The 16,510-nt window shown below is 48.9% G+C and overlaps 2 protein-coding genes across 3 annotated transcripts in view; both read left to right on the top strand.

Moving 5' to 3' along the window:
- Positions 1 to 16,510, top strand: part of LOC119442806 (bifunctional coenzyme A synthase) — a 34,901-nt gene that overhangs the window by 11,346 nt on the left and 7,045 nt on the right. For both annotated transcript variants that reach the window (XM_049662403.1, XM_049662402.1), the window contains exons 6-8: positions 128 to 212; positions 6,667 to 6,764; positions 10,275 to 10,421. In XM_049662403.1, coding sequence (XP_049518360.1) covers positions 128 to 212; positions 6,667 to 6,764; positions 10,275 to 10,421 — 330 coding nt within the window. The remainder of the gene's footprint in view (positions 1 to 127; positions 213 to 6,666; positions 6,765 to 10,274; positions 10,422 to 16,510) is intronic.
- LOC125943317 (uncharacterized) lies at positions 10,429 to 15,123 on the top strand. The gene is made up of 2 exons (XM_049662404.1): positions 10,429 to 13,919; positions 13,963 to 15,123. Exon 1 carries the CDS (start codon positions 11,187 to 11,189, stop codon positions 12,195 to 12,197), a length of 1,011 nt encoding a protein of 336 aa, XP_049518361.1. The 5' UTR covers positions 10,429 to 11,186; the 3' UTR covers positions 12,198 to 13,919; positions 13,963 to 15,123.

The raw sequence follows: 16,510 nt of genomic DNA, 5'->3' as shown, positions 1-16,510 counted from the left end.
GATTTTGACATAGTTTTGCATTGTAACCTCATTCATAATTTGAAAAGCCATCTTCAGCTTTGTACTTTTCTGCTACTTTTGCGAAGGCTTATAATTTTATGTTCCTCTGCCGACTCTTTCAATGCAGGCAAAACGACAGCAGCTAAACAAGATTGTCTGGCCAGAAGTCTCCCGGCTCATTGATGAACGGCTCGAAGAGCACAGGCGAAAAGGTACACTTAGTTATTTTCATTGGCCTGCTGAACTTGAGCTTTCATTATACTGTATTTATGTGAACATAAGGCGAGGCTTTTTCCCAGAACCTTTGGCCTCGAAGTCAACCCCCCACCTTATATGTGAATTTTGCCTTTAGGTGTGGCTTCACGGTAGCGCAAATTTTACTGTATAGTGTGGCTTCACAGCAGCACGACTTTCGCCTTATAGTGTGGCTTTATGGCAGCGCGCACCAAATCTGAATAACCCGTAGGCTACTGTAAATCGCCTTATATTAGTGTGCATACTTTTTTTTCTTGGGTCCTCTAACTGGCATCCTCGCCTTATAATCGAATAAATACGGTAGATTCTTTTTCCTTTTAGGTGCATATTGCTTCTATTTGCTTAATTTAGTAGGTTAATTGTGAAAAACTCTCCTCCTTAGACCCACACTCTATTGCATCATGATGTACTGCTAGTTAACATGCTCCATGTCTCAGTTGTGTTAGAACATGTCAGATAGTCATCTCTGGTGGGCATTGCATTTCTACACATTTAGCGTATTGCATTGGTAGTACATTTTTATAACTCAAAGGCAAACACATAATGACAGTGGCGTGATAGGATGCCACAGTGCAATACTTCCAACAATTTTATCTGAAGTTGGGGGTAGAGGGGGGGAAGGCATATTTAAGTATATTTATGTGCCGAGAACTTGTTGCAAATCTATTAGCTGCTGCAGAAGAAATAAAGCCGTGAGCTATAGTCTCAGTCAGTCACTTTCAGCGGTGTCATTTTTTGAGTGCAGTGGTTGATTAAGCCTTTAAGAATCAAAGGTGTGAATATGCGCCGCCGCGACAAGTCCCAAAGGGTCGATGCCATATATTTATGGCACCGTCTGTATGTTTGAAAAAAACACCAATTTTTCAACTATTTGTTGCCAAGTAGGTGCTGCCACCCTGTGTGGGTACAAGGAATCCCTTTTCTCTCCATAGTCTCTTGGTTTTCATTCTATGGCTTCTTTACGCTGGCGTTTCAGCAACTGCTTGGGCATCTGAGCATGTGCGGGCGCGCTGTGGTTAGTTGTAGTTTCGTCTGACGGGCTGTTTTCGTTTGTTGCGCTTGTAAAAACTGATGTCTATCTGGTTTGTGATCTCTCACCGGTCACCGCTAGATGCTCATTCGATTATTACTCACAGGGGTGTGATTACATTGGTTCATGGGCGGGTGCTGGTACAGTAGAACCCCGCTGATACGTTTTTCACGGGATCGTAAAAGAAAAAAAAAAACGTAAGAGCCGGGAAACAGGAAAAATTGAGAAACTGGGGAGTAGGTGTTGAACTGCACACAATTCTTACGTGTGAAAAAAAAAGTCGTAGTTTCGCCCGACAGCCAAAGTATTGATTGCAATAGCAAATTAGTAAGACAGCTATACAAAGTAAGAATAGTAGTTTTATCGTCCGTATAAACTTGTAAACATTCGCTTATTAACTATATTAACAAGCATGGTGTCAGCTCCCACAGGCAAACATGAACACATAACACTCAATGAGCGCGGACACGCACTGTCAAACACTGGCGTGAGGAAGCGCTGCTGCAGAAGCGAGCGAAGTGACCTTCGTGCTGTTGTCTATCGCTTCAACGCAAACTGAGCGCTGAGAACACACAGCACGCACAAAGCTATGATCCGCCGGCGCACCTATACTGTGTAGACTCTGCCCCCAACGCAGATCGCTTTCAAGATACGGCCCGCGCAACTGCGCGCCGCCGTGCAGTACACAGTTGATGCCAGAGCACAACGCTGCCCGCTATCCCTCCCTGCTTTTCTTTCTTTCGCGCGCGAGATTTAGACATGGTCGTCAGCTTCACTCGCACATACAGCATACGGCACGCGGCGACGGCGTTATCGCCCTTGGACTTTATATGGAACATCTATGAGCCAAAATCAATTTTAGGGCCGCAACGCGTCATAGACACCATCTTTAGATAGCAAATACGGATCTCAAGGGCCATACTTTTGCTGGTGAAACCGATAATACATCATAAGTGCCGCCCCCAGCACTTTGGGCGGCCAATGCCATCATCAAGCAACCAAGCCAAGCGACATGAAAAGTCAAAATGGCCGCTCGGGCCGGCGCGGGGTGGCAGTTCGCAACGTATGATGCGGGAACGGTCCCACAGTGGCATCGTAACAGCGGGGTTACCAATGCATTGGGTTCTATGGGAGCTGTGCCGGGTAATAGCCGAAAATGATGTAACAGCCGGGAAAACGCAGCACCCGGGAACGTAACAGCGGGGTTCTACTGTATATACAAACGATGCTGCCATGCCTGTGTTTCTTTTTTCGAGACTTGCGAAAACTGATTGCTCTTGTTGGCGATGGGATGAAGGATTACTGCAAGTTTCTGACTCATTTCGTTTTTCTGACGGGTGCACAGCCATCAAATTTTCTTGCATGCTCTCGCTTACACAGTTAGATTACGCTATGGGCGTGCACAGTCGTTGTTCTGCTGCACCATCGAGTGAGTCAAGCAGCGATTCCTCTGATGCAGACTACTGCCCAAGTGCCGAATCAGAATACATATATAGTAAAACCTCGTTATAATGAAGTTGAAGGGGCGGTCATAATTACTTCGTTATAGCCACTATCCATTTCTACCCACTATTAGCAAGCAAGAGAGGATGTACTCACCACCGAATCTCACAGCAGCCTGCCACACAAAAAAACAAAAACAAAAAAATAACCGGCCGTCGCACGGAGAAAAACAAGCGAAAAAAAAAGAACAGCATGGATTTGCTACTTTATTCACGCTGAATGGCTCATCAGTTCTGCTTGCTCTTGTGTCCAAAAATCACTCGCCTTCTCTACAGCTTCCAAAGCAGGGGCTCGCAGCTTCCTTCTGTCACCTTTTACACCACTTACGACAGCACTGGTGACAGCTTCTTTGCTGCTCAAAATCGTCGATAGCGTGCTCAACGCTATGCCGAAATCTTCGGCCACTTTTTTCTTCACGCCGGATTCGACGGCTTTCAGGATAGCTGCCTTTTGGTCGATTGATATCGTTTTGCGCTTCTGTTTGCCATTGCCGTCGTCCATCTCCTTTCTGGGGGCGGGAACTTGCACCCGATAGAACTGCCAATATCCTTGATGCGTTGTGGGGTCTCACATGTGTGCTCATGGGACAAAGGAACGACAACGCAGTAGTGCAGACAATCACAAGGGCATTTATTGCACCTTTCATACACTAATACATACTAGCCGAATTACTACCAATAGAACATTCACACGGGCGCGCGACAAATCAAGGAAGTCCGACTCACCGCGACCCGATAGCGAGCGAATACGTTCGCCCATGCTATGACAACATCGCCTAGTCGTTCACGTGTACAGTCACGCGAACGGTGGCGCGCTCGAACGATCCGTGTTCGTCCATACCGGTGTCCTGCTCTAAGCCTCGCGCGACGGTCGCGCGAAGCGGGCCGGCGCACGCGCGAAGCGTTCGTGCGTGTTGGTCGCCGATCCCAAGCCAAAGAGCGAGCGCCTCCGACCTTTTTCTCCCAAGTGACCTCGCCGTTCGGTGGCGTTAGCATCGCGACACCAGCGCCATCTGTCGCAACGCGCCGCAACCACCGCCGGGCTTAGCCACGCAGAGAAGCCGGACTACAGGAGACATGCGGGGAAAACAACATCAGGGGACGCGTGAGAGTCGCGCATCCCCACAGCGTACACAGGCGACAACAAGCAACAACAAAACCACAGTCAGCGCTGCCCCACAGGTGCAGCAGAAGAGCGGGTGGGTCCATGAGTTCCACGGGAAAGGGGAGGCCAGGAGACGTGCACGGGAGACGCGCACGTCGCGCGCTATAAGACATTGACCTGACAGGTACCAAAATGGTCAGTAAATGCTCATTGTGGAAAAAAAAAAGGTTCGTTATACCCATTGCAAGGAAATTTTAGCTTCGTTAAAATGAGGTTTTCAACACATAGGCATCTATTGGAATTTCAAGGGGAATTATGATTGCTTCGTTATGTCCATTAGCTGGTTATATCCCGTTTCATTATAACGATGTTTTACTGTATGTATTTCAGTGTATCTACTCTTTTATTCTTGCTATAAGTATTTATGAGGGCTGTGTGAATGTTCAAAACTTTTGAATTAAGAATTGAATAGTGTCCTATTCGATTCAGTCTTCGAATCGAATAGTCACTATTCGTAAATGCAAATGTTTTTCGAATACATTCGAATATTCTAAAACGTCAACTGCGTCCAAGTAAACATAATTGGAGGAATAGTACTATAAAATTGCAACAAAGCTTTCCAACAAGAACCTTCCTTAAAGTTAAAAACGCTTTCCTTCGACAACGTCCTTCTAAACTTCTACAACAGCAGCACAATTCAAAATCTTCCAAATTTTATAACATGCACATAACACACAGTCCCTGAACCAGCTCAAGTCTTGAGTGTTCTCAACCAACTAAATGGAACATATTCACCAGAGTAAAGTTCGCGGTGTCCTTTGTGGCATGTTTACTCACATGTACCGCGAATTTATGGCACTTGTGCTTGCCTGACGTGGACGCTGCCAGACAGGAAGTCGAGCAGTGGTCCTGGTGGTCGACAGCAACTCCTCACCTAGCCATGGCCTTGGGCGACTTAGGTGACGGACAGGTGCTGGGACGGGACCCAGACCAGCATGCCAAGGCCTTGTCGATGTTGCCTGGATGCAGCACTGACACGTCTGGTCTTCTTGCATTCCAAAAGCCCATCTCCTCTTGCGCCGCTCGTGCTGCCACATTCTTTTGTCATGTGCGCTTCATTTAGGCGCCATACTACTTCTTTGGTTTTTCAGCAATCATTCATGTCATCTGCTATCCTTTCTTGTCGAGTCTCAATGAAGGGTATGCAGTGAAGTGGCTTTCACACATTCAATAAGTGCCCTCACATTGCCTACAGTTCTCAAGTGAATTGACAAGATGTCTGTTGCTTCAGTGAGTGACGCTGAATGTTATGTTACACAAAAACATATCCCTGGAAGTAATTGGTTGAAAGTGTAGTCACTGTATTCTCTTTGCCGCAGAGGAAGAATGCTCGATACGACTTAACATGTAACCTGCGATGTAGTGAATATGTCAAATAGCACTGAGAGGGACATGTGGCATTCTTAGTTGGAACCCTACCAAAGAAAATATAGCTAGCGTGTGTACGTTTATGCACAAAAGCACTGTTGTATTAGATCAGTGGTTCTCAAATGGGAGTCCACGAAGCCATTTTTGTTGGTCTGCAAAACCCATGCCCCGAATAAAAAAAGAAAAAAGAAAAATGCATGTTTTTTGGAGGCCAGTCTAGCCTTGGCCCATTCCCAGTTCCGGGACCTCCTCCCAGAACTGTGGCAGCAATCCGCACAAGATCGCCTCGGCTGGTCTCGGTCACCACCTTTCCCTCTTCCCAACACCTTCCCGAACTCACCCTGCTAGCCTAGGTCGCGAAGCGCAAGCTACGGGTTCATCCGAGCCGTGTCTGAGTCACGTAGCCTACGCGTAGCCAGGTGCTACATCAAGAACTACTTCCCAGGATCTGACCCAGGCACATGGTTTGTGGCCCTTTTTGAAGCTGGTGTAGCTTGATTTGCACATGAACATGTTGAAGCTGAAAATGAGTTGATGGAGCTTCAGGAAAACACAGGAATGATGGCAAAGTTTACCACTGCAAGCCTTGAGGCATTCTGGTTGGGGACTGCAGAAATGTTTCCCCTTCTCCACGAGATGGCTGTAAAGCTTTTTTACAGTTTTCTATAACTTATGCATGTGAGCGTGCTTTTTCAGGCTTGCATACCTGAAAAGCAAATACAGAAATGGTAAAATGTGGCTGCAGATATGCACCTCTGCCTAAGTGTGATCGCACCACGTATTGACAAGCTGTCTATATTGAATTGACGTGGCACTTTTGTTTGACCATTCTTTGCCTGGCAGCAATAAATGGCACCTGTTTCACGCCACATGTGGTATTAATTTATACCCCCCCCCCCCCCCTCCGTCACTGCAAGGGGTCCCCCATCATTTCCACTGGTCCAAAAGGGGTCCCTGACACATACATGGCTGAGAACCACTGTCTTAGATAATGGTGTGCATTTCTGAACCATGGCGTAGGTGCTTCTTGGCTCCTAAGGTTGTTGAAAGACTGTGGCCTTTATAAAAACTGTGACATTAATGCACTGGGCCCTTTGTGTACAATGTGTGGCACAGCATTGTGTGTGAAAGAAACCTCTAGCTCGACAAAGCTGCACACTACATACGAGAAGTTTATGACATTTGAACGAAGATTTCAATGCACTTGCTGTACTGTCTTCATTTATTACTTTTAATGTAGTCAAAGACATTGGCATCAATCGGAAGTACTGGCCTAACTTTTCGCTTTACATATGTATTCATTATATTAGGTTTCTACAATTTAGGCGACCATGTTTGCCTCTCAGGTACCGAAGTGGTTGTCTTGGAGTCTGCACTTCTTTTGGAGGCTGGCTGGGAAGACAAGTTTCACCAGGTGTGGGTGTGCGTCATTCCTGTGGAAGAAGTAAGTGCTGGAATGAAGCCCCTGCTTATATTTTTAGGGGAGTTCGAATGGTGAAATTTTGTACCAAATAGAACAGCATATTTATTTTTATCTAGGTGAGCTTCGATTCTAGGTTGACCCCCAGAATTCACAACTCGGAAAATTTTTAAAAGCATTCCTCGGATGTAACTCAAACAAAAAATTCGATAGAGACACTTAAGACTACTTTTGTGTGGTAATGCAAAAGCATTATACCGTTTGTAGACCTCGGAACGTCGGGAATGCTCATTTTATACACTCATGGCGTAGCGCCACCTCCTCCCCATTGTCTTCGCCGTCACATGCCCAATGATGCACACTCTAGGCCACACCTTTAGTCAACCATATGACTGCAACGGGACGTGTGGAGTCGCCATGGCGTTGGGAAAGTGTGGCACCCCGGAGGTCCGGGTTCGATTCCCACCCAGACCGAAAAGTACCAAATTTTAATTTCAAAGCCATTAATTTAGTTTGTTACAGGAACCTTCCTGAAAAATGTGACATCAATCCGAGCATTTTTTGACGTTTTCTTACTTTTTGCAGCAGCAACCATTTTTGGTACTATCTTTCGGTCATGCTGACGGATTTTTGCGTAATGGGGCATATAATGCTTTCGCATTAAAAGGGCATTTGGCTGCGAAAAGAACTTGCAACATCACTGAGCTGTTGCACCTTTGGAATGCTTGCACTATCAGATTGGCCTTAATTTCATCCCCTGCCAGTGCGACCCAGCTCACTACTTGACTAAGCGAAGTATACATGGTCGAAAGCATGTTGAATAGACAGGCATCTGAACTTGTTCCGAGCGATGCCTCGAATGTTTGCAACCTCCTTGTCATCGCCTGTATGATATTCGTTATTATGAGCATTCCCGGTTCTTGTGTCTTGATAAAATCAACTTCTTTTTTCACATCGTGGCTTTCTTTTCTGCTGTCGGTAGCTTCTTTGGTTGCGGCCAAACTGCATCATTGAACCGATGTCGACGCCTGACTTTCTTACATTATTTTTTATGGAAAATTATTGGCCCATATTCAAGTAAATATGGTACTCATTATTGAAGGTTACCTAATTTCTAATGAGACATTTAATAGAGGAAACTTGTATACAGACAGGTACCTCTAAAATGAAATGACATGTATAACGAAGCATTGATTATGTATTGTGAATGCCTCTATAACAAAGACTGCTAGGACAAATTTGCCTGTACAACGAAGAAATTCAGGCATCCCCGACCGCTGATTTGTATCGTTACAACGAATGCCACGTAGTGGTGTCGCTGCCGTTCTCCGCAGATTCCAGTGAGCTGCACTCTGTGCTAACGGCAGCGTTAATGAAGCACTTGAAAAGCGTGCCGTTGTTAACGAACGTAAGTCATGGTGCACTGCTCCAGAAATTGCTCCACTCGTACGCTGGTTGTAACGCAGCAGTGGGTGCAACGGCTGACGAATACATAGCAGCATAATGAATTGATGATGCAATCGTAACTGGCAATAGACGATGTCTTCAAAGCCATCTAGAGCCAGAAAAGACGCAAACATCAACTGAGGCAGCAGTGATGAATAGCGTGTAAACGAACTAGCTTTGATAGAAAGGTAGACAATATCGGGATTTGACAATGTATACCTTTACTTTTTGTCACCCCCTTGTTTCGCCGCAAACCAGGCCACAAACCTCGGTGCAGTTAGGTCGGCTGCATTTGCACATTGTGTCAGACGAAATGTGCACGAAAAATCGGCGACTCATTTCATTAAGTCTCTCTTAAGTCATGTTAAATAAAGGTTTCCTCTTGCTAAACATACTTAGCTTGTTTTATCGTGAGCGGTATTCCATCTTTACAATGAAATGACCTTTGTGACGAAGGACATTCAAGTGGTTGCTTTTGAGCTCTCCTGCGGAGTAGCTTACATTCTGCCGAGGAAAATTGAGCACTCGGAACATATTCGCGCAGCTTGTTCAGAGTGTGCAGAGTATTGTGACTCGGGGTCCGGGACGAGAGACGGAGTCTTGAAGCAGACGAAGAGGAGACGAAAGCTTTATACAATATGTACAAATATGTACAGATATAGCAGGAATAGCAGGTAATAGCTGGTAATAGCTGCCCTTAGCTGGTGATAGCTGGTCAAAGCAGTAAGAGCGCACCAGACCGACGGGGCGGCCGGTGGCGACTCTCTGGCTTAACAATGGGCCGGTTCTTCCATAAATCCCCTTGGCGGCGGCTCCTCGTCGACAGGAGGAAGACGGGACGGTTGCTGACGTCACTCGCGTCGCATTGTGTCGTCGCGTCCCCCTGGCGACTCGTTGACAGGACCCCGAGGGACGGGTGGCGATGATGGCCGGGGCTGCTTGCACGTCGGCAGGACACAGACGGGGCAGTTGCTGAGGTCCCCCCGCGCCGTATTGTGTCGTCGCGTCCCCTTGGCGACTCGTTGACAGGATCCAGACGGGGCGTTTGCTGAGGCACCCGCCTCGCATTGTGTCGTCGCGTCCCGTTGGCGACTAGTCGGCAGGACCCAGAGGGACGGGTGGCTATGATGGCAGGTGCTATGGCACAACAAGAGGCACTATCATCCAAGTTTAGCACGCAATCGAGATCCAGCGGAATTCCGATGGCGTTGATCTACTGATTGCTCTGGAAGCAGCGGAACGCTTGGCATGTGCATGCTTTCTTTGGCTCCAGTGTCAAGAGGCATCGCTGCAAACCGAGTGCAGTAGGAATCAGTCAAATGTACCATGTCCCTTCAATAGATCTGAGCTCTGTAGACACGCATTTAGCATAGCTTGCCGGCACTGCTCTGGACTGTGGTGGCACACACGAAAGCTGCTGTGAAGCTAATGAATGGCATTTTGTCATTTCTGTCTTTTTCCTTTGTCATGAGCAAAATATAACATTAGTGTCCACCCCTATGGTTTAAAAAGAAACGATTCCCCTATATCTTTTTTGGCTTGAGTGACGAATTGTTTCTGGTTGCTAATGTATCAAGCTTTTAAGTTCCACGCACTTTTGTTGAGTGCTTTCAAGCTCGCCATGTTGGAGCAGTGGCTATGGCATTCGGCTGCTCAGCATGAGGTTGTGGGTTTCATTCACGGCTGTGGTGGCTGCCAGTCTGATAAGGGCGAGATGCAAAAGCACTAGTGTACTTGGATACCTGTAGATGCATGTGAAAAAGACCCAGGTGGTTTTTTTTTTTTACCCCCATTTTCTTCTACAGCATCTTCATAGCCCGTGTGCTGCGTTGGAATATTAAAGTAAATCCCATATTTTGATTTGGTTTGAGTGCTTCTGTGGAATCCCCTGTGGGCAATGGCAGCTGGTCAGAAAAAATTGGCATCATGTTTGGTACAGCACTATGGCATGAAAAGTTATGGTAGAAATGGTCTACACTCTGCTAAAAAAAAATCATTCAATAAATCGACAAGTGCATTGTCGATTGACCAAGTTGTTTCAAAATGCGGCACCACACTTCTGGCAATTTCTCTCTGTTTCTAAAACAGGCGCTGAAGCGTGTGATGGCCAGGGACAACCTGGAGAAAGACCAAGCACTGCACAGAGTCCAAGCCCAGATGTCTAACAAGGAACGTGTGGACAAGGCTAATGTCATCTTCTGCTCCCTTTGGGACTATGCCACAACAGAACGACAGGTATGAATGCAAAAAGTGAATGTAGGCAGATTGCTGCTTGCTGATAGTTTGGTGTTCTTCTGACGGGAAAAAAAAAATGTCTTAGGCAATTTACGATTGCCGCTGCTGCTAATTATTTATTCATTTGACTTCTCCATTCCCAACTTCTGTACCCAACATGCTGTACCCTGTCGTAATATCTCCCTCCCCTTCGTTGCGTGGCTTAAGCTAATTTGTTAAACAAAATTAAAGGGAAAAGAAAATCTCTGCTATCAACATTAGTTGCCATTCCACCTGCTAAAAACTACAATTACTGACAGCTTTGTCTCTGCCACGGTGAATCAGTGGCTGTGGCATCGTGCTGCTGAGCATGAGGTTGTAGGTGCGATTCCTGGCCATGGTGGCCGCATTCTGATCGGGGCAGAATGCAGTAACACTTGTGTACCATGCTTTGGCTGCACATTAAAGGACCTCAGGTGGTCAGATATAATCCAAAGTACTTCACTATTGTGTCCCTCATATCTAGGGTCCTTCGTTTTCAGATTTTATATTGTTGCGATATCATCGAAAAATGTTCTATAGACGAGCCGCCGCGAGAAAGACGATGAAGTGTGTCTGTGCTCTTGGTGCAAGCGAGTGTGGGCCTGGCTGTCTGGCTCCAGTGTAAATAGCCTGTAAATAGTCTCTTTCGTCTGTGTCCTTCGACACGTAACATTCTGGTGGAGGTTAGCGATCCCCATCCTCCCCACGGAACTCCGAGGTGGTCGGTACATCGAGCTTGTCACCATGCCCCCCGGTGACGAGACCGCCTCTGCAACGGCTTCGGCTCGTCCGCCTACTCCTATCGTCGCTGTTGCCCAACATCGTGACCCTGGTGTGTTCTCTGGCCTGGAGGGACAGGACGTTGACGAATGGATCAAGCTCTATGAACACGCCAGTGCGAATAACAGGTGGGACCCAATGATTATGCTCGCCAATGTCATCTTTTATCTCGGCGGCACCCCACGCGTGTGGCACCAAACGCATGACGACGAGATAACCAGTTGGGACAGTTTCAAAGAAAAGCTACGGGAACTGTTCGGCGACCCCATTGTGCGCAAGGTTTCCGCGAGAAAGGCTCTTGCGTCGCGTGTTCAGACCTCTACAGAGCCGTACATTTCATACATCCTCGACGTCTTGGCTCTATGCCGCAAAGCTGACGATAGTATGTCTGAAGCAGATAAAGTGGCCCATGTGTTAAAAGGCATTGCCGACGATGCTTTCAATTTGCTTGTTTTTGGCAACGTCTCGACTATCGACGCCATCATGAAAGAATGCCGTGGCATTGAACACGCTAAGAGCTGCCGTATCACACCCCACATCACGCGGCTACCCAACACTGCTGCTACGTCGACATGTGAGGGTCGACCGCGTCAGGCCACCACCTGTGACGACGTAACCTGTATTGTTCGCCGCGAGCTCGAGGCCTCCTGTTCCCCAGCTTTCTCCGCGACGCCTCCCTATCCGCCAGCCACCACGATTGCGATGATTCAGGCTGTCGTCAGTCAGGAATTTGAGAACATGGGTCTGAACTCCGTGTGTTCAACATCTCAGCTTAGCGTTCCCCAGTTCTCTAGCTGCCCTCCTCGCCCTCGGCAGTCCTTTTCTCCCACATCAGGGGGTGAAAGTCGGGGATTATTTTGGAAGACAAAAACCGGGGAGAAATCGGGGGTTTTGTTGTCTTACAGCCTAAAGTCAAGATTTTGTGGTGACATTTACAAGGTATTCATACAAGCAACGGTCTCCTTTCGGACATAAACATTCTATTTGAACAAGAGAAATCACTCACAGGAACATGCAATGACAAAGAGAATTGCAAATTAAGAAAAAGAAGGTGTGCCGAGCACGAGCAGCGGTCATGGGCGCCGCTCGCTCAATTGCTGCCAAATGATGAACAAGTGAGACGTCCAGGTCCGGGTCTAATCCCCGTCGTTGTTTGCTACATTCCAATGTGGTGCCGAAACCCACCCTGTCGTCTGGCCCTCGTGTTCCGGCAATGGAGCAACTCCGCACCAAGCATGGAGGGCCATCACCAAAGCCATTTCTACAATCGATTCCCTGCTGTCAGATGAGGCCACCCCTGTGCAGGAGCTGCACCAGCACCTCGAGCTGGTCTTAGCGAAGCAGGCGGCACTCATTGGGTTTGACTGCACAATACAAGATATGCTCACGGATGCAGACCTGGAGGCAGACCTGACAACAGCTTTCGAGTACGAACAAAAGGTCAGCGTCACCAAGACGAGCGTGCGCCTTGCTACCGAGCCGCGTCCACCGGTCCTTCCTGGTCCTGCAGCGCAACTTGCCTCGCCACTGAACTCAGCTGCCCGCTCAGCCGCGCCCGAAGTGTCGCCCGCGGCGTCGTTCTCCCGCGTTGCCCTGCCAAAGCTGCACATCCCGAGCTTTTCTGGGGGGCGACATGACTGGCAAGGCTTTTGGGACCAGTAGCAGGCAAGCATTCGCAGCAATGACTCGCTATCGAAGATAGGCAGATTTAAATATTTGCTGACGTACCTGTCTGGGTCAGCTAAGGTAGCAATTCAGGGTATCCGCCTCGCCGAGACAAACTACGATGTCGCCATCAAGGTGCTGTCTGACCGGTTCGGTCGTCGCGACATGCTGGTCGATGACCATCTGGGCCACCTACTCGCAATGGCACCTATTCATAGTTCCGCCGATCTAGACAAGCTTAGAAATTTCTAAGACGAGATCACGTTCCGCACCAGCGCACTGGAGGGCCTTGGTGTTTCACCAGATGAGCATACTGCTGTTCTGCGACGCGTCATCGGGAAGGCCTTACCACCTGATCTTGGTGTCCTGTACCGTCAGTGGCTGAAGGAGACTTCTTTATTGAACCATGCTGACATGGCAGCGGTTGCAGAAGATAAGGCCCAACAAGTAAAACATCTGATGACCTTCTTACGAATTCAAGTCGAGGCGAGGTAGGAAGGCGCTCTCAACCAAGCCAGCTCATCTACAAGCCAGCCGCATCATCAATGTGAATCGTGACCTCTGGAGCTAAACCCACCCTCTGCAGCGGATCTATCAATTGAAGTGAGATCGCTGTACTTGCGTCCCTGCTGCCTGTGCAACGCGTCGGACCACAAAGGTCCGACCTTTGTGCTCCATGCTCCACGTCGCTCACTTCAGAAGAAAAACGCAGGAAGCTTCAGGTGCGCAGGCAATGGCAAAGAGAGAGCGTAGGGTTGCGCTTGGCGTGGCGCCAAGTGCAACTGCTTCGCCTGTGAATGCCGAAGCACCAGGAATTTACAATGTGCCCACTGTGCTGGACACCACTTGACGTCGCTATGCAACATATCTACTCCAAGTCAATGCAATCAAAGCATCTGGGCAAACGCGTCCGCGCCGTCCGTGCAACGCGCAAGCAAGCTGGAATCCATCGACACACCACCTCGAGCAACATCCGTGTCTACGAGTGCTACCGGACTCCTGCCTGTATTCCTACAGACGGGCAGAGCTTGGGTTGTCGCACCAGCGAGGTCAGTTTTGCTGCAGTTCCTGCTAGACACAGGCAGTCGGCACACTTTCGTTCAGCGGGTCGTTGCTCGAGCACTTAATTGCCCGGTTCAAGGCGTTGAGCGCCTCAGCCTATTCACCTTCAGGAAAACGCATTGCCATGTGACCCTTACAGGTAACCGAGTCTCCGTCACATTCTGAAGCCAGCACAATATGAACGACACCACTATAGATGCCTTCGAAGTGCCGGAATCTCTGTGGTAACCAGTCCACCAGTGGATGGCGCGATCATCACCATGATGACAAACCTTGGTCTTGTTACCGTTCATGCACACCCTGAAGCGATGACATTCCGGGAGGACAAGATCAGCATCCTGATAGGCTTTGACTTCTGCTGGGACGCTGTAACAGGCCAGATATCTGGATTATCGCCTCAAGTTACTGCCGTGGAAAAACCGTTTCGGATGGAGGGTCCAGGAAACCCTCCACCACTTCTTCCAAAGTTCAACTGTACAAAGTACGTCTCTTGCCTTTGGTACTGGAGAGCCTCCCAGAGACGATGCGCCGACGAAGTCGCCCAATGCCAAGAAATGTCCACCTCCCACAAGGCTGTCGACTCTTAACAGATGAGGCTCAAGATCACTGCCAACAATGGTTTCATGTACTCCAAATGGTAATTCAACGACGAGTACAGTGGAATCTCGATGATATGAATCTCACGGGGTCACGGAAAAAATTTGTATTAGCCGAAATTCTTATCATCGAAACACAATTAAAACTAGCTAAATTAAAGAGTCGGGAGGTGAACTCACTCAGGCACACGTACGTAAAAAGCATTTACAGTATAGATCACCTATAACGTAACCATTTATAGTGCAGAACTGGCTACAACGCGGCCTTTTCCGACTCCCATTTACCCTCCCATAGAACTCCATGTATACGCATATCGCTTGCAGTGCAGCTGCGTGAGACGAAATTGCGGCTTCCGCGGGAAAATCTCGCCGACAAGGGCGGTAGCGAGCACGAGGTGCGCCCACCGATGGGAGAGGAGATCAACGAGGGCGATGCGGAGGAGGAGCGTGAGACGTGGAGCACGAGTCCAAGGGCGATAAAGTCGTCACCGCGCGCCGTATGTGCGAGTGAAAGCACGCGAGGGACGCACGCCTTCACAGACAGCGAACGCACAGCGGAGAGCAAACACGACTTCCGTTGCGAGAAAGGCCGTGGGGGTATGGGAGGGAGGGGGGGTGGTGCTGTGCTGCAGCGCCAAATGCGTATCTTGCAACCGAGGGCAAGGGTAACTGGCGACGCAATCTGCCCACGCAAAAGGAGCAAAGCGGGAAGGTAGCGCGGGAGGGAGGGGGCGGCTCTTACTCTGCCAACTAATGCGTTCTTGTACTTTGTGCCTGTGCCGGCTGTCAGTGTTGTCGCGCGCACCGTATCTTAAAAGCAATCTCCACACGGCTCTGACCTTTGTATGCGCTTACGCCCCTCAGTTTCCATTGAAGCGATAGACCGCACGAACCTTCGCTTGTTGCGGTGGCCACGCTTGGGGAAGCACAGCCGCTGCAGCGAGCGAAGAGACAAAAAGAAAAGCAACAAAAGCGCCACCGCTTCAAACTCTTCGCGCGCTGTCCGGCGCCGCGCCTCCGCACCAAAAGAGAAAGGGAAAACCCGCGTGAGTGCGCGCTGTTCTCTTTCGCGGCCGTCGGTGGGGCGGCGTTTATTCGTATCAAACGACGCGGGTCGAAAATCGATTCGTAACAACCGTTCTCTAGCACGTTGCAAAGTAATGGGGCTCGGCCGGGACCTCGGAAAAATTCGTATCATCCGGAAATTCGTATTAGCCGTGATCGCATAATTGAGATTCCACTGTACAAGCATGACAATGAGCTACTACGTCAAGACGCAAGTGTACAAGTGCCGCCCTTCCGGAATGAACGCTGGCGCACAATGGTCCAGCAAAGCTGAACGCACACCGAGACACACATACTGCACAAATGCTACGTGCTGACAAATGCTGACAACCCACTTCTTACTTGGCAAACAGGCAACGTGCTTGCCTCAAGAGTTGGGCGCCACGCTACCCCAATCAACAAGCATCGATCTGCGACGTCGAAGCATGTATCGACAAGCTGCTCGACGTCAAAGCATGCATCGACGTGCGCGCCCGCCGCTGTGCCGGCGGTGGCATAGCCCACTCCCTGAAGCTTCGTTTTCTGCCATTATCGGGAAGCGAGCGTTTGCTGGCGTGAGCAGTTTCGTTGACTGGACTGGGCCTCCGCCGCTGCATTGAGGGGTCTCTCCTAAGCTTTTGCTCTATGGCGGTGTCGGAGCAATGCCGGTCGGAGGCACCGCCGCGTTATTTGGCGCACTGCTGAGAGCATTGTCGGTGCGCGGTATATTCGAATTAACCGTCGCAAATGCTTTGTCGTTCGAATTACCGAGCGTTTTCGCCCATTGGAATACACACAACTTTAACGGGACCACAGCTTCAGTTCGAATAAACTGGCAGTTTGAATTAAGCGTGTTCGAATTAACGAGATTGTATCTGAGCCACAGTGGATCAGGCCTTGCTCGTCATCTTTGTTGTTAAA

The sequence above is a fragment of the Dermacentor silvarum genome, chromosome 2, assembly GCF_013339745.2.
Source record: "Dermacentor silvarum isolate Dsil-2018 chromosome 2, BIME_Dsil_1.4, whole genome shotgun sequence".
Classification (NCBI taxonomy): domain Eukaryota; kingdom Metazoa; phylum Arthropoda; class Arachnida; order Ixodida; family Ixodidae; genus Dermacentor; species Dermacentor silvarum.
The sequence above is the reverse complement of the archived record's forward strand: the minus strand, read 5'-3'. Positions and strand labels throughout refer to the sequence as shown.